General features: G+C 64.2%; 3 protein-coding genes across 5 annotated transcripts in view; 2 read left to right on the forward strand and 1 right to left on the reverse strand.

The window, feature by feature from the left end:
• Window positions 1-21,689, forward strand: part of LOC135270206 (cyclin-Y-like protein 2) — a 281,562-nt gene that overhangs the window by 41,913 nt on the left and 217,960 nt on the right. The gene's annotated exons all lie outside the window — the stretch shown is intronic.
• LOC135270074 (protein FAM83H-like) lies at window positions 375-858 on the forward strand (the record flags this gene model as incomplete). The annotated part of the gene is made up of 1 exon (XM_064364813.1): window positions 375-858. A coding segment is annotated over one exon (366 nt), but the record flags the coding sequence as incomplete, so codon positions are not given.
• On the reverse strand, window positions 4,048-10,170 carry LOC135270075 (mitogen-activated protein kinase 15-like). The gene is made up of 14 exons (XM_064364815.1): window positions 10,165-10,170; window positions 9,905-10,069; window positions 8,607-8,705; window positions 8,327-8,356; window positions 8,110-8,200; window positions 7,485-7,615; window positions 7,233-7,396; window positions 6,909-7,057; window positions 6,113-6,170; window positions 5,597-5,734; window positions 5,343-5,448; window positions 4,807-5,217; window positions 4,585-4,728; window positions 4,048-4,408 (listed from the first exon to the last, which is right to left on the reverse strand). The coding sequence occupies exons 1-12, from the start codon at window positions 10,168-10,170 to the stop codon at window positions 5,038-5,040; spliced, it is 1,317 nt and encodes a 438-aa protein (XP_064220885.1). The 3' UTR covers window positions 4,048-4,408; window positions 4,585-4,728; window positions 4,807-5,037.

Consider the following 21,689-nt stretch of genomic DNA (forward strand, 5'->3'; position numbering starts at 1 on the left):
TATTACTGGGTGAGATTTTTCTTTGTAGCTACAGAGAAATAAATTCATTTCCACAAGAAATTGTGGTAGACAAATTAGTGATTTATGAAAAGAAAATTAGTTCCTCTTTTCCGTATGGTGGAGTATTTGTGATAGTGGAAAAATCTATTTTGTATCCTGTTATCTGCATGTCTTAATGTTAAATTCTATGAGATAAAACTCAACATTCCTGGAAGTGTTAATAATATGATTCCTTAATAAATTATTTGTCATTATGGAAATAATAGCTAAATGACCTGTTTATTGTCTGATGGATATTTTGGCTTCTCTGGAAGTATAAAATTTAAGTACCTTACATTTTCCTTTAGTCCTGTAAACGTAAGCAGTGAGTTTGATCAAATTTGCTGGAACTCCACCACAGCAGCCCCGAGCTCGGCCGTCCACCGCCTGCTAGCGGCCTGGCCCCAGATATGTCCGACAAGGACAAGTGTTCGGCCATCTTCCGCTCGGACAGCCTGGGGACCCAAGGCCGGCTGAGCCGCACGCTGCCGGCCAGCGCGGAGGAGCGCGATCGGTTGCTGCGCCGCATGGAGAGCATGCGCAAGGAGAAGCGCGTGTACAGCCGCTTCGAGGTCTTCTGCAAGAAAGAGGAGGCCAGCAGCTCCGGGGCTGGGGAGGGCCCGGTGGAGGAGGGCACCGGGGACAGCAAGGTGGGCAAGTTTGTGCCCAAGATTCTGGGCACGTTCAAAGGCAAGAAATGAGTCTCCTGGCCCAGCAGCCCGGGCCAGGGTGACCGAATTGCTGCCGCGGCCACCCAGGGCCCCCACGGAGCAAGGAGAGCACTCCTCCTGTGCTTGAGCGGTGCTGCCAGGCCACAGCTGCTTGGGGCGTGGCTGAGTGCGCCACAGCTCGGCTCCTATTGGGGCTCACCCGGCAGCCGCCATCTGTGCCCCTGGCCTCCCCAGTACTGGGGCTCCAGCCCCTCGCCACCAGTGCCTTTCTTCCCTCAGCCCCTTCTCTGCTCAGCGTCTTCATCTCTGCACCGCCAGCCTTGCATGGCGGAGCGTCTGGCTCCGCCATCTCTGTGCTTCAGTACCCCACGCCATTTTTATTTTTTATTTTTGAAACCCAAACTGGAGTGCAGTGGCGCCATCTTGGCTCACTGCAACTTCTGCCTCCCAGGTTCAAGTGACTCGCGTGCCTCAGCTTCCCAAGTAGTTGGGATTACAGGTGCCTGCTACCATGCCCTGCTAATTTTTCTATTTTTAGTAGAGACAGGGTTTCACCATGTTTGCCAGGCTGGTCTCCAACTCCTGACCTCAAGTGATCCGCCCGCCTCAGCCTCCCAACATGGGGGGATTACAGGTGTGAGCCTCCGTGCCCCGCTGAGTCCCCTGTCCTCTTTCAAGGGCCCCACCTCTGTGCCTCAACTCCCCATTCTCTGGGGCCCCTTTCCTCCTCAGGGCCTCCTGCTCTCAGGGCTCCCCTCCGTCCCTCCCTCCCTCCCTCCCTCCCTCTCTCTCAGGGTCTCCTCCATCCTCAGGGCTGCATTTCCTGTCCTACCTGGATTCTCCCGCTCACTGCCTCCCAGCATCTTTCTCAGAGGTCTGTGCTCTTGCTGTGGGGAAGACTGGGCTGGCTGCAGGCAGTGTGCAAGGGAGGGGTGGAGCCGGACGGGAAGGATGCCCCTTGGAGTGGCGAGGAAGCTGGACACGGCAGACCGCTGGGAAGGGGCACAGGGAAGCCCCAGGGGCTGCCTTGGCAGGTCTGCCGTCTCCTCCAGCAAGGCTCTGGCCAGCACCGGGTGAGAGTGGGGAGGGGGCACTGGGCTTTGCAGCGCAATAAAACAGTCCGGATGGACAACCTGTGGCCCCAGCCTCATGAGCGTCCCCTGCACAGGCCCAGCCCGGACACCAGAAGGGCTGGATGGTGGGGTGCTGGTCCTTGACAGGTGTGGGGCCAGGTGAGGGCAGGGGACAAGGTGCAGCCAAGGCTGATCCCAGCTGTAGAGACAGGTCCTGGGCACCCCTGCAGGTGGGAGTGGTCTCTGCCCTCCCGGTGTCCAGCAGACACCGCCCCCCCCCCCCCACGCCTGTTCTCAGGGCCTTTCCTCTGTCACCAGCACCAAGACTCTGTCCAGGCTTCCCGGCTTATCTTGTATCTTTTTTCACCCCCGGTGAGGAATTGTAACTGACTCAGAATGATGTATTTTGGCACCACATGCGTGGAAAGTCCCACGCTGTTAGATGCTAGCTTTGTGAAATTAGTGTTTCTGTATTCTATTTTTTTAATTGCATCTACACCACCTGGATCTGCTATTTCTTTTCAAAAAAAATTTTTTTTAGTGTAATAACTCCTAACAGGGAACTGACTTAAGAAACAAGGCCGCCAGAGGCAGCAGTTCTGACTCCAGCAGCTGGGAGAGGAAGGGAAGTGGCCCCGCTGTCAGTGCTGGACAGCTCCAGCCAGCTGGTGACCAAAGCCACTGCCCAAGTAGGGACGACAGCAGGGTCTTCTGGCCAGGTGGGAAAGGTGCCTGGAGCGGGTGCACCTGAGCGTCTCTTGTGGGCACGTTTGGCTTGGTGCTGCCTGGGGTGCGGCTGAACAGACAGGCTCTCAAAGTGGAGCCCATGGAGAGGCCAGAGGCTGGCCGCCCTGCTGGGGCCTTCAGAGCCTCCTGCCTGCACCCTCCACATCTTCTAAACCAGGATGGGGCACATTTTGGTGTTAATAAAACACAACCCACCAAATATTCTAGCATGTTCCCCGTGTGTATAATCGCCCAGTTCTATCCTGCAGCCTCTAACCATGTGGCCTCTTGGGTTTCCCCTGTGGACTCAGCACCCATCCCTGTCGGGGGCACTAAAGGCCCCCCAGCTTCACTCCAAGGTCCACCGCAGCCCCTCCGACTTCACGCTGTACGTGCTCTCCTGTCCCTGTCCCGATGCCGCCTGTGCAGGCACGCTCCTGGGTACCCACCTGTGCTTCCCCACTCAGCAACCCCACCGCACTCTGCCTAGCCCGAGGCCAAGCCTCCAGCCCCCAGCCCCCTGGCCTCTGTGTCCTGCTCGTTCAGCACCTTGGGGCTGTGCCTTGGGCTTCTGGAGTTCAACAAGCAGACCAGTGGGCAGACCCCTCAGGAAACAAGCCCATGGCAGGGTCTCTGACGAGCTCACCACCTCCTCGGGCCCTCCCGCTCCCTCATCTACCCCTCCAACCTTCTCCCAAGCCCAGCCTCCCTTTTTGAGTCCCCTGTAGGTGCCTGGCCCAGCACCAGGGCAGCGCCAGCTCCCACCCTCTGCTCAGCTCCCCTGCTCACACCTTGTCCTTCCTCGCCCTTCCCCATGGTGACAGTTGCTTCCACGAGCCAGCAGAGCCCCTGCTCCCGGCAGCCCAGCCACAGCCACAGCACAGGCTGTGCCCTTCAGACTGAGCTCCTCCCTGTGAGCCTCCCAGCTGCCTGTGTTCCAGCCCAGCTCAGGGGCAGGTCCAGCTGGGGACGCCTGGCACCCTAGGACACAGCTCTCTGCCCACAGGGCCCTTTGATCTCTGCAGCCCTGCACAGCCCTGGCCTGAACTCACACCAGGGTTTTTGCCTGTGTGTGAGCAGAGGAGGTAACCCTGACCCCCCACCCACCCTCACCTACAGAGACCTGGAGACAGATGAGGTGCAGTGGCTGTACAGGGGCGGGGTGGGGGCGCAGGCTGCAGTCCCTGACAGTGGAGGAGGTGTGGAGCTGACCCCTTCTCTCCTCTGGCTCAGAGTCACAAAGATGGCCATGGGGTGACCCTAGCTCCCCACCCCACAGGTCGACCCTGGGGGGCAGCCTGGACCCCAAAGCCACAGCAGGTAGGGAGGTGATGGACAAAGGACAGGAAGCTGCCCCAGGCAAACCCAGAGGAAAAGCCCAGTGCAGGATGCGGAGTGGGCAGGACCTCTGGGGTGGAGGTCTGAGGACAGGGGTGGTGGGGCCTCAGAGGAGGGGAGGCTCCAGGAAAGGGGTCGGGGCCCCCAGCTAGTAGGTGGTATGGCCTCAGCGGGGAGCGGAGGAACGATGGCTGCTTAGGTTGGGGGCGGACATGAGTTTATTGGAGGAAGTCACTGGGGCTGGGGCAGGGCCCTCATCTCCCTCAAGGAGACCCAGGCAAGCTCCCTGGAACTTCAACGTGCCCAGGCAAAGCAGGGAGGGCTAAGGGGTGCAGGAGACCGGGGAGGGTCCAGGAAAGGTGCTGGGGCAGGAACGGGGCCAGATGAAGGGAGTAGGGTGGCTCACACGCGGTGCCCCTCTAGCAGGGGCAGGTGGCCCAGTGCCGAGTGGCAGACAGTCCCGTAGGCTTGAGAGTAGCCTCCAAGCAAAGCCCTGGCAGCCCCCTCAGCCCCCTGCGAGGCAGAGGTGTGGAACATCCTCCAGCCGGGCCGGGAATGGACCTGCATATAGTTGAGTCACATAAGGGGAGGTGTCAGAGGGGGCGCAGCGGGGGAGGCCTTGAGGACCTCGAGGGATGCGAACTGGACAACGGAGGGGCAGTGGGAAGGATGGGGAAGGGAGCGAAAAGAAGGGGAAGAGGAGGATGGGGGAGGAGGCAGACTGGGGCTGGGCTCACCTGTTGTGCACCGGCCACGCTCACCCCATCGCCCCGGTTCCGGTCACCCCGGTTCCGGTCACCCCGGATCAGGGCCTGGTTGGCCACCTGAGCCGCAGACTGTGAGGTCAGGGAGGACGCTGCTCCCCTCTCGCTTGGCTTCACCTGGGAAGGGGCACATTACAGGGTCACTGAGAGGCAAAGAGAGAGGGTCCCTCCTGTGCCCACCCCACCATAACTTACCAGGGAGAGTGTCAAGGGGGGCTCTGCCTTTGCCCCAGGGGGCCTCTCCTCCCTCCCTAGGGGTGCAGCTTGGAGCAGGGGAGCGGAGTTCTGCCTGGGAATGTTCTCGGCTACACGGGGGGACTCTGTAGGCTCAGAAGGTCAACCCCAGGGTCAGAAGCCGGGTGCTGCGCAGAGTCGGCAGCCACTGGAGGAAGCCTGGGCCATGCTCCTCGCGGGCGGCAGCAAAGGTCACACACCGTGCTCTGGGGCGTCGTGGCCCCGCACAGGTGTCCCTGAAGACAGCTGAGGGTTGGCTCTGGGCTTGCACAGGTGTGCCTGGGATGGGGAGGCCCTGGGCTCTGCCCCTGGGGTGACGCCCTCCAGGCCCTTCTCGCTTGAGGTGCAGCTGCCTCCGCGCTCCAGGATCATCTGCGGGACAGGAGTGTGCTCAGAGGTCGCAGCCTGCCCACGGGGCGTTTGGGGGTTTCTGACATAGGAGGTGGCCTCCAGGGTGCGGGTAGACCAGGGATGACGGGGGTCACAAGCCGGAGCACCTGATCGACACGGCCGCGGTACTCAGGCGCAGACAGCTGGACCCCTTCGTGCACCCGGAGCCGCGTATCCGCCCTTCGTGCCCACTCGTCGCTGGGGCAGTGGAATCTGCAGGGAGCCAGAGAGGTGGGGCCCGGGCTTCGGTCAAGCCAGCCCCTCAGGCTGTCATCGCAGGGCCCAGGCTTGGGGGCTCTCCCTCGCGGGCCGGCTATCTCCGGCCCGCACCCGCGCACGGGGGACTGTCTCCCACTCCCACCTCTGCACGTAGGGGTGCTGCAGTGCCTGGGTTGCGCTTAACCGCTTGTCCGGGGCGAACACCAGGAGTCGCCTGAGGAGGTCCAAGGCCTCTGGGGAGGTGTCTGGCGGCAGGAGGGCGTCCAGCGTCTGCCGTGGCCTGTGGGCTGCCGTGTGCTGTCTCCAGGGACCCACCCAAGAGCCCTCCTCAGATCCATGTTCACGGCTGGGGCTGGGCTTCCATACAGGGGCCCACGCTGCTGTCCTTCTAGGTGCATGCCCCCGCCTGACCCGCAGGCGGTCTGGGCCCCTTGGCGCCCTCCTCTCCACGCCCTGACACAGCTCCTCAGGGCCACCCTCTAGGACCACCAGTGGCTCCTGCTCTCAGAGCGGCCAACAGTTGCTGGGTTTGGAATCACCAGCTGGAAAACAGGCAGAATTTGAACTGGTACAAACTGGCCCCAGTAACCCTGCAGGAAGGTGGCCCTGCTCCCTCAAGACAAGCCATCCTCACCCTCACCGAAGTGCCCCCACTCACCGGGACCCCAGGTGGTGCAGCACAGAGGCACGGCAGCCTGAGCCGAGAGCCAGGAGGTCTGGGGCAGCAGAAGGTGGTGTGACCCAGGCAGGCCTGGCAGGCTGGCGCAGCTCAAGCATCTGGGGCCAGCCATCTCTTCCAACCCCGGGGAGCACAGCCTCTTGACAGCGTTTCCACTGTCTGGCAGGGCTCAAACACCCCATCACCAGGGCGTGCCCCAGCCTGTGCTCAGAAGCACCCCACATGACCCCCACTCCACACACCTGTACCTGGCCCTGGGAAGTGCTCACACAGGTGGACACTGGCACCCACCTCCACGGACCAGGAGGCTCCACCCAGACGAGCAGATGCGCCCGGTGGTACGGCTCCCGCTTGCCCCCACCCTCAAGAGTGACCCCCATGGCCCCACTCCTGCCACTGCCTTCCTCCACCTCTTCCCTCCGCGCCCGAATCTCTCCTGCCAGCTTTGTGTGCACACCCCAGCTCCCAGCACAGTGACGGTCCCGGCCCCTGCTACCCCAATCCCTCGGGGACCTTGTCCAGCCTGCCGGCCCCATCATGGCCACTGCTGGGTTCTCATGGTGCCTATGCCAGGCGCTGCCTGCCCACATCCGCCCCCAGCAGCTCCTCCTGGGCCTCCATCACCAGTTGGTCTTCCTGGGGCTCCTGTCCTATCCTCTGGATCCTCCCTGTCGCCGTCCCCGTCCCTCCTCCCAGCAGTCCTGGCCTGTCAGCTGCCGTCTCCCCACAGCTGTGCCATCTGACCCGAAGCATCCCGGTGCCCAGCCCCAGCTGCCTGGCTCAAGCTCCTCGGAGGGCGGTGGGATGGTCTCCAGGATCAGCTCCAGCTGGTGGAGGGTGGACGTGCCCGGGAACAGGGGCTTCCCCCGCAGCATCTCCGCCAGGATACAGCCCAGACTCCACGTGTCCACCCCAAGGGTGTACCTGGGGCAGGAAGGGGTGTAGGCATGGAGGGACCTAGAGGCAGAGGTGGGGATGGAGTTGCTGGGAGGGTGAGTGAGAGGACACTCGTGGCCTGGGAGCTCTGGCTGGGCAGGAGGGCAGCCCTGGGGGCCCCTGCAAGGAGGTAGAGGGCGGGTTGGGGGTGTCTCACTGCTACCGGTGTGAAGACAGCAGCACCTCCGGAGCCCGGTACCAGCGTGTGGCCACATACTCTGTCAATGCCTCGCCCTCAGGCCCCTCAGGGAGGTCCCTAAGGGAGCGGGCCAGGCCGAAGTCACACAGCTTGACCGTGCAGTCAGCACACAGGAGCACGTTGGACGGCTGCAGAGAGGAGGCAGACTGAGGCCCTGGGGCCGGGTGGGGCCGGGTGGGCCTGGGAGCTGGACTCGAGGCACTGTGGGTGCCGCACCTTCCGGTCCCGGTGCACGATGTGCCCCGAGTGGAGGAACCGGGTGGCCCGTAGGAGCTGGGAGAAGATGGAGCGCACGTGGACGTCCTGCAGCAGCCCGTCCTTCCGGATGACTGCGTTCAGGTCGGTGTCTGGGGAGAGGGTGCACACTCCAGTCTGGGGGGTGGAGGGGGAGGGGGTGGGGGTGGCACCCTGGGGGAGTGGGAGAGGGGCACCTGGCAGGTCTGTCTCACTTTGAACCAGCCCGCGGCCTGCCTGCCCCACTCCTCCATCCTGCGCACAGCCTGTGGGCACGGCGGTGGGGTCTGCAGCTGTGCCTATTATTATTATTTTTATTTTTTTATTATTAATTTTTTTATTTTTATTTTTTATTCTAAAGCAAAAAACATTTTATTTCCTATTGCCTTTCTTTCATAAAGTGAGAAGAAAAAGAACGCAGCTGCAGACTGGCGGGAGCAGGAGCCCGGGGCAGGTGGGATGAAGGGGTCGCTGCTGGCTCTGGAGGCTGACACTGGTCAGCTGTCTGTCCCTGAGTCCAGGGTACACGGTGAGGGAGCAAGCCACCGTGGGGCGGGCGAGGACAGGCCAGAGGCGGGGCCGGGGCGCTGGCCGAGGCCTCACTCACCCATACACTCAAACACCAGGTAAATGTCCCTGTCGTTCTCTGCCCGGATCACGTCAAGGAGGCTGATGATGTTGGGATGCTCCCCAAACTCCTGGGGAGAGAGTCGGTGGCCGCTGGAAGGCCAGGGACTGCCTCTGGGGGCCGAGAAGCCCGGCTCTTCCGTCTGGAGAGGTCTGTTCCTGGGGAAGGGGACTGGGGGAGGGCCCAGGCTACTCACCTGGAGGAGTGTGATTTCCCGGAATGTTCTCTGAAGAGACAGAAACAGGTGTGTGGGTGGGTGGAGCAAGAAGGAAGCCCGTGTCCTGAGAGGACCCAAAGGAGCTGATGTCCATCACCCAAGGCCCACCAGACCAGGCGCGGAAGAGGGGGCAGTGTTCCGAGACAAGCCGTGACATCTGCTGTGACCGGCTCCCAGCTCCCACCTGATTCCAGGCACCAGGGCAAGGGGCTGCCGCTCCCAGCCCCATCCCGCCCCACACTTCTCCCCACACACTCACCTGGGCATCTGTCTTATCCCGAAAAGCATCAAAGATTTTCTTGATGGCCACGACCTCACCTGTTCTCCGGTCCACTGCCTTCCACACAATGCCGTAGGCCTGGGAAGGAGTGCCATGACACAGGGCCAGCCCCTTGCCCCACCATCCCCTGCCCACCCAGACTGCCCCTGCACACATGAGGCTCCTCCTTCCCATTCTGGGTCCCCAGAGGGGATGGGAGTGTGGGCTCCACAACTGCAGGCCACCCTAGACTCGTCTGACATCTTCCAGAGTAGGGGAGGCAGAGGGGAGGGTGAGAGCTGGCGAGGCCCTGGAAAAAAGGAGGCCACAGAAGGGAGCATCTGGGCAGGAAATGAAGCTCGGGATGCCCTGCCATCCTTCCAGCTGCCAGGCACTCTCCCTCCCTCTCTCTCACACCCACCTAGCCCCTAGTCCCGTTGGCCCCACCTTCAGATTCCTCCAGAATCTAGCCCCTGCCACCCTCTCCGCTGCCCCCACCCTGGTCCCAGCCTCTGGCATCTGTCACTGGGTGGCTGCATTCACCCCCTTAAGGAATCTCTGTCTGCCACTCCCTTGCATGCCAATAGTGGGTTCTCAACACAGGGGGCAGGGTAGGCCTTCATATAGTGACACCAGCAGCTGCTACAGCTCTGGTGTCAGCAACAGTGAAAACCAAAGTCCTGGAAGTTTCCCGAAGCCCCCACACGGTTGGACCCCTCACCACTCATCTCTCTATCTCTTACCCAGTCGCACACAAGCCTGCGCTGGGCCTCAACTGAGCACCTGCTGTCTGCACTGCCCGGAAGGATCTTCCTCCCCCTCCCCCCGTGTGCTCACTCAGGCACACAGATACACTTGGCTCTGGCCTTCACTCTGCACCCACCCCATACCCGCTCAGGCCCTTCTTGGGACTCGCCCCTGTGCTCCTGAGCCTGGGGTCTGCCCTCCCTCTCAGTGACTGAGGCACGGGCCCAGCCTCCCCAGAGCGTCCTGCGCACCCAGGAAGCGGGCGACTGTGGGCACATGGGAAGTGGGGCGCCAGGATCCCTCTGCTTGAGGCTGCTGGGGTCCTGGCTGTCACCTGCCTCCAGGAGCCGGGATCCTGGGAGTCACGGTCGTGTCACCCCATGAGGAAACTGAGGCACGAAGGGGCTCCAAACCACCCCTCCGCCTACGGAGGCAGGACGCCAGTGTGTGACGTGTGACGGAACAGGCCTCGGAGGGGACCAACCATCCCCCGCAGGTATTCTCTCCGCAGGGGCGCCCCTCGGAGGGCAAGCGCGTCCCCGGGCACTCACCCCCTTCCCAAGCCGCCGCTTGAGTAGGTATCGCCGGGCAACACGAGGGTCCACTGGGGCGCACAGGGCGGCCAGGACACCAGCGAACCGTACTGTTGAGTCGGTTACCGCGGAAACCGATGGATGCTGGCCCAGCCCCGTCCCTCTGTGTGCCGCGCCCACCTCCTAGCAGGCCCCAGCACGACCCTTGGCGTGCCCCGCCCACCCACCCCCCTGCAAGCCCCGACTCCTCCCCACAGTGCGCCCCTCCACTCTCACGCCCGCATCCCCCAACTCCCCCCACCTCTCACCCCCGCCCTGCAGGACCCGGCCCCGCCTCTTGGTGCTCCGTGCCCACCTGCCCCGCAGGCCCGGCCCCGCCCTTCCGTAACCCCGCCCACCTCCCCCGCAGGTAACCGCCCCCTCAGTAACCCCGCCCACCTCCCACACAGGCCCCGGTCCCGCCCCTCAGTAACCCCGCCCACCCAACCCCCCGGAGGCCCCCCCGGCCCCGCCCCTCAGTAACCCCGCCCACCTCCCCCGCAGGCCCCCGGCCCGCCCCTCAGCAACCCCGCCAGAAGATGGGCGGGCGCCCGGGCAGCTCGGCCAGGGGCTTGGGGTAGCCGCGCGCCACGGCGGCCGCGGGCCCGAAGTAGACGCCGGCGGACGAGGCGAGCCCGTTGAGTCGGGGCAGGCCGCCCAGGAGGCCCCCGCCCGCCGCGGTCACCGGCCGGCCCAGGATGTCGCTGATGCCGTGCGGGGTCCCAAGCGGGAGCTGCGCGCCCAGACCGCCCAGCGCTGGCGCCTTGAAGCCGGCCGGGCCCTGCAGCGCGTAGGGGAACAGCGACGTCTTCATCTCGGCCATGTTGTGCAGCGCAGCCAGCGGGGCACTGCTCAGCACGAACGCGCCCGGGCGGCTAGGGTCCATGGGCGCCGCCGCCGCCGGCCCGGGCTCCCATCCGGGCCCCGCCGCCGCCGCCCCTGCCCGCCGGCCCGGGAAGTTTGCGCGCGGCCCGGCGGGCGGCGGCTGCAGCGCGGGGCGCGGGGCGCGGGGGACGGGCGGGCGGCTCCGGTGTGGGGGGGCGGGCGGCGGCGGCGGCAGCGGCTCCCGGGCCGGTCGGAGCGGCGCCGCGCGGGACGGACGCGCTGATAACCGGGGCCCCCGGGGCGCGGCGCGCGCGCTGATTGGCTGCGGCCCCCGCGGTCCGGCCATTGGCCAGCGCCCCCGCAGGCCGCGCACTCCATGAAGGGCCCATTAGCGCGGCAGGTGCCTCGCGGGCTGTAAATTTGCCCCCTGATTTATCTCCCTGGGGACGAAATAAATCCCGCTTGGATGGGAGTTTAGTTAGGCAAAGGTTTTAATGCGAAATCAGGGAAAAATACGAGAACATATTTTATAAACGGAAAGAATGCAGATCTGAGGCTCCGCCCGCGCGCTCGGAGCGCCCCACTCGGGAAGAGCCACGGCCCGCGTCCCGCTCGTGGACTCTCTGCCGCCCAGGGCTGGGGTTGGTGTGGGCGGCCGCGGACGCTGGCAGGGAACGCGCTGCTGGCGGGTCGGGGCCACAGAGGGCAGAGGACGCGGGCCTTGGAGTCCACGGACCTCACGGCCCGGCGAGGCCCGCGCGGATCTTCTGGTTTCCCCATCGAGCGGCTGACGTTGGCAGCGGGGCGACGCCGGCAGGAGCGGGGCGGGGAGGCGAGTCCCGGGGCCACACACGCGGCCCTGACTCCCACCCGCTGCCCGGCGCTGCCCGTCTTCTGCCTCCTGCCGGGATTTGGGGGCCTCCCGCTGGGGGTTACCCGGGATGTAACCCGGGCCCACGAATTCGCCCACGGGCGGTCTCTCTCGAATCCCTGGCGGGGAGAACAGTGACCAGGGCAGCGTCAGCGCGGAGCCCTGTCCAGGGCTTCACGTGGGTGCGGGCTGGGAGCGCAGTGGCCTTAGAGGCGCGCGCGGGGCCCGTGCCCTCCCCGGAACCAGGAGCCGCTCACTCATCCAGTGGACGAGCGTGAACTCCACTCCCGCCCCGGCGCAGGCGGCCGCCGAGCCAACGCTTCCACCTCTCGTGGGGGGAGGGGGCGTCTCATATTAACTGAGGGACACGGGACGGCTGTGACCCGCCGCCCGTGAGGAGCCACGCCCCGAATGTGTGCACCGGGATAGCCGCCTCCGGGCCTGGGGGGTCCGTTAGCAACGACTTTTTCGTTTCGCCGCGGCCGCCAGGGTGTCGGTGCCGCGGAAGGCGACGCTCAGGCTCGGGGCCGGGACCTCACGCCCGCGCCCGCCGCTCCCCTGTAGGGTTCCATGGGGCTCGGCGCTGCAGGTCGCTCCCGGGAGGCGGCTTGTTAAGCCACCTGCGGCCAATCTCCGGGGCAGTTGTGCGACGGCACCTGCCTCTGCTATGCGCGCTCGGGGCCCGGCGGCGCGGCGTAGGATTCCCCTCAACGGAGGTGCAGCCCCGCGCTCACGGGGATTTCGCTTCCCCGGCGGGTCCGCACTCGATTCGACTGGGCGCGGCTGCCCCGCCGGAGATCGGACCCTTTGGAGCCTGGCCGGGGACCCCCAGCGCGCGTCCGCCCGGCCCGACCCGCCCCTCCGAGGAAATGCGAGGAAGCGCCCTCCAGGGTCGGGTTCGGGGCTCCTACGAGAACCCCAAGGCGACGGCGCCGCGGCCAAAGCTCGACTCTGAGAGGCGACGCGGGGGGTGCGGGCTGGGGGCGGGGCCGACTCTCGCCCTGGAACCCCAGCTCTGCGCAGCCGGACAGACCCTGGGCGGGCCGGGAGGGGCGCGGGTGGCCTGAACCGAGGCCAGGGGAGGCGCACGCGGGCGGGACGGCCGGAGGAATGCCGCGCTCCGGACGGGCTCTGCGGCTCCTCACACCCGGGGCGGGGCGGGGCGGGACTAGAGGCGTCGTTAGCACCGTTTTAGGCCTTAGGAAACGGAGACCCGGAGGCGCTGCGCCGCGGCCGGGCGACCCTGGGTCTGTCTGCGCCGCCAGGTCCTCCCTGAGCTAACGCGGGAGCGCGGGGGTCGCGGGTGGCGCTGGCGTCTCACTGGCTGCGGAGTGCGCGGCTCTCCAGGGGCCAGGAGCTCGGAATGGGGCGGGCCGGGGCGCGGAATGGGGGGCCTGGCGAGTTGGGGGCGGCAGCGGAGCCGGGTAAGGGCGGTCCCTTTTCCGGGTTCTTCTAAGTCATAGGCTTCTCGGCGCGCTCCGCAGGTGCCGCGTCCCACCTGGTTTCCCGCCTGCGCCCCTCGCGCGCTCCTGCCTCCTCCCCCGGAGCTGCGGGCGCGGCCCAGCGGCTACACTCCGGCGCCAACTCCGGGCCCGCCCCCTCTCCAGCCCCGCGGCACCTTTGCTCCCGCGTCCCCAGGCGCCGCCCCCTCCTCCCAGGGAGGTCCGAGAGCCTCCGCCGCCTGGAGAGGTTCGCGAACGCCACCTCCTGGCCTGGGAGGAAACGTCCAGCGGAGGAAGGCGCCGGCCTCCGGCGCCAACGCTCAGCGCTGGAAAACCGAGCGCGCAGGTTGGCAGAGACCGTTCCTCGTTTGTTTTATTCATTCAGCATGTATTTGTGGGGCTCCTCCTGCGCCCGGGCTGTCCCGGGGGAGCAACGTGAACGCAGCGGGCCCGGGCCCCGGAGCGGGCGGGTCACGAGCAGCAAACGCGCCGCAGCCGGGAAGGAGAGCCGGCCTAGGCCCAGGTGTCCCGGTCCCGTGTCCCTTGGGGGCTGGGGGCCGGCAGGCCACAGGGACTCCGCACCGAGGGAGCCAGGATTCGCCTTCAGACGCCCATGCCTCGGGAGTTCACAAAGCCCTGATTTATCACTGAAATGACTTGTCCCGCGCAGCCCTCGGGGAACTGCTAAGCTGCTGCCCCGACTGCACCCGCGGGGCGGGGGTCTCCTGGTAGTCCCGTGCAAAGGCCCTGCTTGTCCCGTGCAAAGGCCCTGCTTGTCCCCTGCAAAGGCCCTGCTTGTCCTTTTCCCTTAAGTGAGCGAGTTTCCGGCCTCTCCAAGCTTGACAAGCAGTTGCACCAGGCATTCCAGACACAGACGGGGTCTCCCTGGGGCCTTGTTCCCAGAGCAGAGAAACCCAAGATGACGCAAGGGAGCTCTCCGTGGTGGCCACCCATGGAAGCGGAGAGGTGGGGTTACCAGGGCCCCCCAGAAGCCCAAGCGGGGGCTGGAGAAAACCCCACCCCCACCCCCCAGCACAATGGCAGGGGACCTGCCTCCCTCGCATCTCCAGTGCTCTCTGGGGCAGCCCGGCCGGAGCAGCAGCAAAGAGCTGGGAGGCAGGCGCAGATCCCAGCCAGGCAGCCCCGGGACCCCACTGGGCCCACCATGGACCCAGCCAGGTCTGAAAGGCCGTGAACTCGGAGGGCTGGAGTGGGAACTGGTCCAGGGGCGGGCAGAGGAGACTTCCGTCCTCACCGTGGCCCAGCCTGGCCCCTTTTCACACACACCTCCAGCGCTGCCTGATGTGCTCACCTGCTTTATCTCACAGACCTTGAGGCCCCACCTCCACCTGCGGCCACCTAATTCCATCCCATGCCTGCCAGGCCCTCCCCTCGAGGCCCCCAGGCTCACCCACTCGGCCACTCTGCCCCCCACTTTACATGGCTCACCTCCTCGACTGGGTCTCAGCTTGAGGAACGCCTCCTTGGCCACCTGGTCTGGTGCAGCCCCCACACTCCCGCCCAGCACAGCTGCCCGTCTCGCCCCAGCCCCCCGCCGGAGGCATTGGTGGGCACATCTGATGTCGCCTCCTTCCCCGCTGTCTCAGCACCTGGCTGGATGCAGGGACCCTGCGCTCTGGGCACCTCCAGGACGGGAGTGAAGACAGCTGCAGGCCTCAGAGGGATTTTTAGAGCCTGGGCGTGGGTGGGAGAGGGAGGACTGCGCACCCCACTTCTCACTGGGAGGAGCAGGCACTGTGGAGGTACCTCCAGACCCCCCCGAGCCACAGGGCACCTCCCAGCAGAGCCCGAGGTCTTGCTGTTTAGACCAAACTCAGACAGCCCCACCCATCTGTTGAGCTGGAGAGTGTCCGTGTAGAGCCCAGCGGCTTCTGGGGGGCCCAGCTCCAGGTGGGACGTCCAGGTGCCCCGTCCTCCGGGCTGTGGTGGCCTCTTGCCCACTCGCCAACACTAGCTGGTCAATGTAAACTGCAGGAGCAGGCTCTGGGGAGAGGACGCTGCTTCTCCCGTGCTGAGAGGCCCAGGACAGGGTGGGTGCTTGCTGGAGGCTGGGACGGGGCCACAGTGGCTGCCCGAGCGCCCAACACTCTCCCTGAAAGATGTGGGCCAGGCTGTGGAATCTGGAACACCAGTGGGTTGGGGAGACCCTCGGGGTGCTAAGAAAGAGGGCAGGGGGAGGGGAGTGGGCAAGGCTGCCCACCCTCCCTGGCAGGGAGCAGCTTCACTGGCAGGCAGGGCTGGTGAACCTGGAGAGCAGGGGAGGGAGAGCTTGCCGCAACTCCAAGCGCCCCCTTTGGGGTGGGCCCCACCCGCCCCGGCTTTGCAGAAGCTTCACTGGGCCTGAGCCGGCCGGGCCCCTCCCACCTTGCAGTGCCCCTCCCTGAATCCTGAGCCCCAGGTTTTCCTCCAGCTCCTGTTCTTTCAAAGCCACTTATTTTAATAAATGCAGCAGCCTCGGAGCAGCACCCACCGAAAGCGTAGGCCCAGTTCTTCCCTTGAACCGAGTTCTGTCATCCCGGGCGTCCCTTTCTTCTCGTGATGGAGACGCTGCGGGCCGCCTGCCCACTCACACACGCTCTTCACCTGGCCCCTGCAGCCTCTTCTCCCACCCACAGAGTCTCCATCCCAGGCTGTCTGGGGCGGCAGGGGAGCAGAGCCCAAGGTGGGGCAGGGGCTGGACACTGGGCCTTCTGGTCTCCCCGATAGCTTAGCCTTGGGTTCTGGTGGGCATAGTAGAAACTGCTCTGGCCAGGCCAAAGAGGTTCCAAGTATTCCTGCTCCCCAGGGAAGGGGCATTCAGAGATTCCCCTCGTGCCCCTGGGTGGGAGTGACCAGAAGCAGCCGATGGTGCTAGGAGGCGGCCCTGCCCTGCCAGGAACCAGACAGAGGGCTGTGAGGGCCCCACAGTGCCACCAAGAGACAAGGTCCCGCCCTCTCAGGAGGGCACCTAGGCACCCGGGGGTGCTGGGTGCAGATGGGCCAGGCTCTGAGCAGTGGAGCTTGGGGGAGGATGGGCAGCGGGTCTGGAGGCCCCAGGGACAGCAGGTGTGCCCTCACCACAGGGTCCCTCAACACCCAGATGCCATCTGGGCCCTGTGCTAGTTGGGAGGACACTCTTTATGCTGCAGGGGGCTGGAACGCCTCGGTGGAGGTGTCTTTTTCTGCTGAAGCACGGCCAGCTCTGACCAGCGGCCAAGGCAGCACGGGAGGCCGCAGTGGCCCTGTGAGGGATCTGGGCTCTGGTGCCGAGGGATTCCGGGGACGCCTTTCCTCAGCCCTACTGTGGACGTCTTCACTCGCACGCTGGACTCCAGGAACCGTGTGGGTGTGCAGCGTCTACACTGGGCAGGCTGCGTCTCTCCTCCCTGGTGTTCGCGGTTTGGGGTTGCGTCCCTGGGACCCCTGGCTGCTGGGAGGTGCCCTGTGCCAGTGCCCCCACCGTCTGCAGATGGAATCCATCATCCTCATTCACTTCTCAGGTGAGGTTCTGAAAGGGGGTGGCACGTCCCAAGCTCCTTGGTCTCGAGCTGAGCTGCCCTGTCTGTCGGCACTGCTCGAGTTTCTGGCCGTGCACTTCGGCTCGACGCCCACCTGCTTGCCTCGGCCTCTGGGCTGCAGCTGCTTCCTCCCTGTCCATCGCTCATTTTCCTCCTCTCCTTCCAGGCCCGTCCTCAGGACTCCCCGGGTCAGCAGTCCTGCTGGTGGACAGACACCTCCAGGGCCCTCTTGGCTCCCTGCCGGGTGCTGAGGACCTCACATCTGTGCCGCCTCTCGGGGTGCACTGCCCGGGACCTCCCCGTCTCCAGTGGGCGGCTCACAGCCCCTGAGGGACCAGTGCTGCCTCCCCTCCTGGGTCCTTCATAGCTCCCGAAACAAGGACACCAGATGCCCACGCCTGGAGGAGCTCGGGGGAGCCCACAGAGGTGAGCAGCCCTCCAGGGGGGCCTCTGGCGCTCAAGGGCGGCTCTGTGGAGCAGCTGCGCGCAGCCCTCCATCTGGAGGCACCTGGCCCTCAGCTGGGGACCTTTGGCCACCTGGGTCCTCTAGTCCCCCAACAAGCTGAGCCAGAAAGGGCTCTTTGTCCCTGCAGCGCCCGGCACACAATCCCCCCCCAGCTTCTGGCTGGGGTGGCCCCCGGGCAATACCATCCCTTGAGGACATCAGAGCCCATGCCAGAAGCCACCCTCCCACCTGTGTGCCCTGTGGACACAGGAGCCAGGCGGGGGGTGGTGGTGACTGAGTGGCCCTCAGTCACTGGAGGAGACTCCCCGGGAGCAGGTGGGCCACTGTGGCTGCAGAGGTGGAGGGGCCATGCCTTCGGTGGGTCGGCCACACGTCGCCTCAGAACACTTTCCTCTGGGGTCCCAAGAATCTAGTCTCCTTCGGGAAAGGACAAGGAGACGTGGCTGTAAATCACGCCCGGAGCTGATTCCCCAGGGCTCCGGGGCACCAGATGTGCAGCCGGCGTAATGAGCTCTCTCCCGGGGCCTCTCGGCGTCTGGCCACGTGGCGCACGCGCTAATTGAGTGCTGAGCCCTCAGAGATTTGTGTCGGGAGCCTGCTCCGGCGCCTTGGCTGCGATCCGAGGATGAGATCGGACCAGCGTCAGCCAAGTGGGGGCTTCCGGAGGGGCTGCTTCCTGGCGCCCCTCCAGGCTGGGCCACGGCACTCCGTGGGGGCTTCCTGGTGGGTGAGGGTCCCCAGGCGGGTGAGGGATCCTGTGGTGCCATGGCCGGCGCCTCCTGACGATGGGCGTCTCCACAGGCTCTCAGGGCCCCCACTTGGCCAGGTCTTCACAGAAGCCCAGGCCCTGGGTGTCTAGTGGCCTCCACAGCCACGTCTGTGTGACTGGGGCCAAGCGTGGGGCGGCTCGGGACTGTCTGAGCCCCACCTTTCCTGGTGCTCTGAGCTCTGAGCGTCACTTTGTCCATTTGTCCTGGTCTTGACTGGCCCAGCGGCAGGCAGAGCTCAGGCCGGAGCAGGGCTCACAGGGGCCCTGGCGGCAACCGTGGCCACACCGGGTCACAGGTGACACTGGAGGCTGAGACCTGTCCTGGGTCACCGTGCGGCGCTGGTGAAGCTGCCCTCTGCCTGGGAGCTGCGGGAGAGCAGGGGCTGCCACCAGGATGCAGTGCAGGTCACTCAGAAGACCCAAAAGTGGGGAGGAAGCCCTCAGGCATGGGGGGGCTGCTTCTCTCGGCAGCGGAAGCCCACCCCAGGCCTCATCTGGGGGCGCACAGACAGGGACGAGTCTGTGAGGAGAAAACCATCTCTCTGGATGGGGAACCCAGGGCAGGGGTCCCCCACCATCCCCGGGGTGTCCGGGCCAGCGAGGCCTCATCTCCAGAGCCTTCACAATGCCATCTCACGTGAGAGGGTTTATCCAGGATGGCCACCCTGTCTGAGGAAATCCCTACATGGGGAGTGGCCTGTGACTTCTGGGGGACGCAGCTGCCGTGTGAAGCCCCCTGGCTGAGCAGCCCCTCCCCAGACATTCCGTCTTCGTCAGCTTAACAGAAACACCATCTGTGATTGGACCGGTGCTCCCCAGCCTCCGCTCCCAGCCGAGGGGCCCTGCCCTTGGGAACCAAGGCTTGTCTGGCCTGGCAGTTGGAAGCAAGTCTGGGGCCTGAGGCTTCAGGTGAGTCGGTGTCTCCGGGGCAGGGCTGGGTCTTGTTTTGCAGACCAAACTCAGCCCCACCACATCTCCTGAGCTGAGCTGGAGAGTGTCCATTGTAAGGCTGGGGCGGGGAGCCACTGCCCGGGGTCCTGGTCTGGGCATGAGTTCCTGAGGCCTGGCCGCCTGCAGCTCTCCCACCACAGCTGGGTCTGGCACCCCCTGCCTGGGGTAGCAGGTCCCTGTCCCACACCCCGAGGCTGCCCACACGGCCACCCTAGAGGGGGCACAGTCTTCCCATGAGGGTTCGTTCTGGAAACACTTCAGGCCCTGGAGTCAAAGGAGCCCAACAGGAAGACCGGGGCTGCAGGGGAGGAGTGAGGGCCGGCGGGGCTGTGGGGGCCAGTAGAGGCAGTCGGGGGGTTAGGGAGCGCAGGGCGCACTGACAGGGCAGGCACTCGGGAGCCTGGGAAGAGGCCCGGTCAGTTTCAGCCTCTGCCGTCCCTGGCAGAACTCAATTAATCTAAATTAATCCACGTTTTCCAACTAGATTTCGCCTTCCTGCCCAGGCAAGGCAGCTTGCTCTGCCCTCCCGGGAGCATTGGGAGCACTGAACCCGCCCTCCCAGGCGCAAATGGCCCGGGTTTCAAGTTCCCTGGGAGATGGGGTCGCCCACTCCGGGAGAGGGCACAGGAGGAGGTGCGCATGGGCCCCGTCCCCAGGGTCCCCTGGGTGGGCGGATCACTTGAGGACAGGAGTTCGAGACCAGCCTGGACAACATGGTGAAACCCATTTCAACTGAAAATATAAAAATTAGCTGGATGTGGTGCCGGGCGCCGTAATAGCAGCTCCTCGGGAGGCTGAGGAAGGGGAATCACTTGAATCCCGGAGTCAGAGGTTGCAGGGAGCCGAGATTACGCCGCTGCAGTCCAGGCTGGGCGACAGAGCGAGACTCCATCTCAAAAAATAATAATAAATAAAGACATCTGTGTCACTTGGTCGTAACTGTGTAAACATGCACTCAAAAGCCTGGAGGGGCCTCTGAGCGCACACCCGCGGGCGCCTCTGGAGGGAGCAGCCGGCGGGCACAGGCCGCGTTTCCTCCGTCGTGTTCCCTGCTGTGCTTCAGCTTTTTTTCTGTGAACGTGTCTTATTTTTATTAATAAACGATTTAGGAAGTGTGTACACAGGGGCTCGCCTCCTCACACCGCGCGGGTGCTGCCTGAGTTCCTGGAAGCCCTGGGACCAGCCTTGGGCACAGCGGGTTCTGGACACTTCCCTTGGTGCTGGGGGCGCTGAGTTCAGGGGGCTTTGAGCTTGCCCTGGTTCCCAGCACTCTCCAGGGTCACATGGTTCGACCAGGTTTGAAGTCACAGCCAAAGACACCGCCCATGATGGTGGTGAAGCCGCAGAGGCCAAGCCTCACCAGGACATCAGGTCACCACAGCAGGCTTCTGGTCCCCAAATACGAACACCTGGAACCCTTTCCATAAACCCACGGCCCCTGTGAGTAGCCATTTCACTACTGAGATTTGCTGTGGGGACGCCTGGAGATTCGAGGCAGCTTCTGAGCCACCCAAGAGGCGGCCACGGCATCTCCAGGTGGATGAACGGCACAGCCTCGGCAGCGTGGAGGTGGCACCTTTTCCCCCGTGAGCGTCTGCCGTGCTGTGTTGGGTGGGCTGGCCCTTCTCAAGGCTGCCCCTCGCACTCTGCAGGTAAACCTTTCTGTTGTTTTCCACCTGCTGGAGTCTGAGCCACGGCGACAGTGGATTCCTGGGGTCTCGCGGGGAGCTCGCCCAGGACCTGCTCTGGGAGCCATCCAGTGTGCAGCCCAGGTGTGCCAGCCTGGTCCTGGGCCCTCAGCCTCCCAACGCGCCAGCGCCCCTTCTCACCGGCAGGGCTGAGGGTCCACGCCAGGCAGGCAGCGCAGGCACTAGTGGCTCCGTGTCGGGATTTCTGTGGTGGCAGCGGATGGGTGTCCAGAACTGTGCCCACACCAAGGTGGGAGCTGCCACCCTCAGGGAGGCGTGGGAACGCACGTGGGAACGCACGTGGAGGTCAGAGCCCGCTGCCGCCCTGGTCTCTGGGTGCCGGGGCAGCCATTCCTTCAAACGATGGGATCTTTCCAAACCAGCACCTCCTCAGGAATTAGGATCGACGGGAGACTGTCATTGTCATGAGAGGCAGGGACATGAGAAGCAAAATCCTATCCTGCTAAATTTGAAGGAAGCCGCAGAATCGCACAGAGGACTCACCGATGCGTAATTGCCAGCCACTGCTTCTGTCGCGGCCGGCATAGCTCCAGGACTGCGCACTCCGCCTTGAATTCAGGGCTCTCGTGAAGCTGGTAAAATGGCGTGGTTCCTTTTGTGGTTTTTTTGAGATGGAGTCTTGCCCTATCACTCACGCTAGAGTGCAGTGGCCTGATCTCGGCTCACTGCAACCTCCACTTCCTGGGTTCAAGCGATTCTCCTGCCTCAGCCTCCTGAGTAGCTGTCATTATGGGCGTATGCCACCATGCCCAGCTAATTTTTGTATTTCTAGTAGAGATAGGGCTTCACCATGTTGATCAGGCCAGTCTCTAACTCCTGACCTTGTGATCCGCCCACCTCAGCCTCCCAAAGTGCCAGGATCACGGGCATGAGCCACCGCGCCCAGCCAGTGGTGTGTTGTATGAATAGGAAATCTTTCTTTGATCAAGCATGTTGATAAAACTTGTCTACCTTTGGGGAGAGTGAAACAGATTATAAATAAGCTCTATTAAATTTTTTTTGGTGTGAGAATTTTTTTTTCCATTTTGCTTTTAGAAATGATATTAACTATTTCTTATACTCAGGTAAAGTGAGAAAAACATAAAAATTAAAAAATACTCATGCTGTAAGTATGTTCTTGGCTCTGGATTGTTTTCTTGCTAAAGTTGTAGCGCGGAGAAAAGTATGGCTGTGGCTGGAAATGGTGGCCGCTGTGGCTGGAACTGGTGGCCGC

Source organism: Aotus nancymaae, unplaced genomic scaffold (assembly GCF_030222135.1).
Source record: "Aotus nancymaae isolate 86718 unplaced genomic scaffold, 86718_ANA_hifiasm-v0.15.2.pri h1tg000006l, whole genome shotgun sequence".
Classification (NCBI taxonomy): domain Eukaryota; kingdom Metazoa; phylum Chordata; class Mammalia; order Primates; family Aotidae; genus Aotus; species Aotus nancymaae.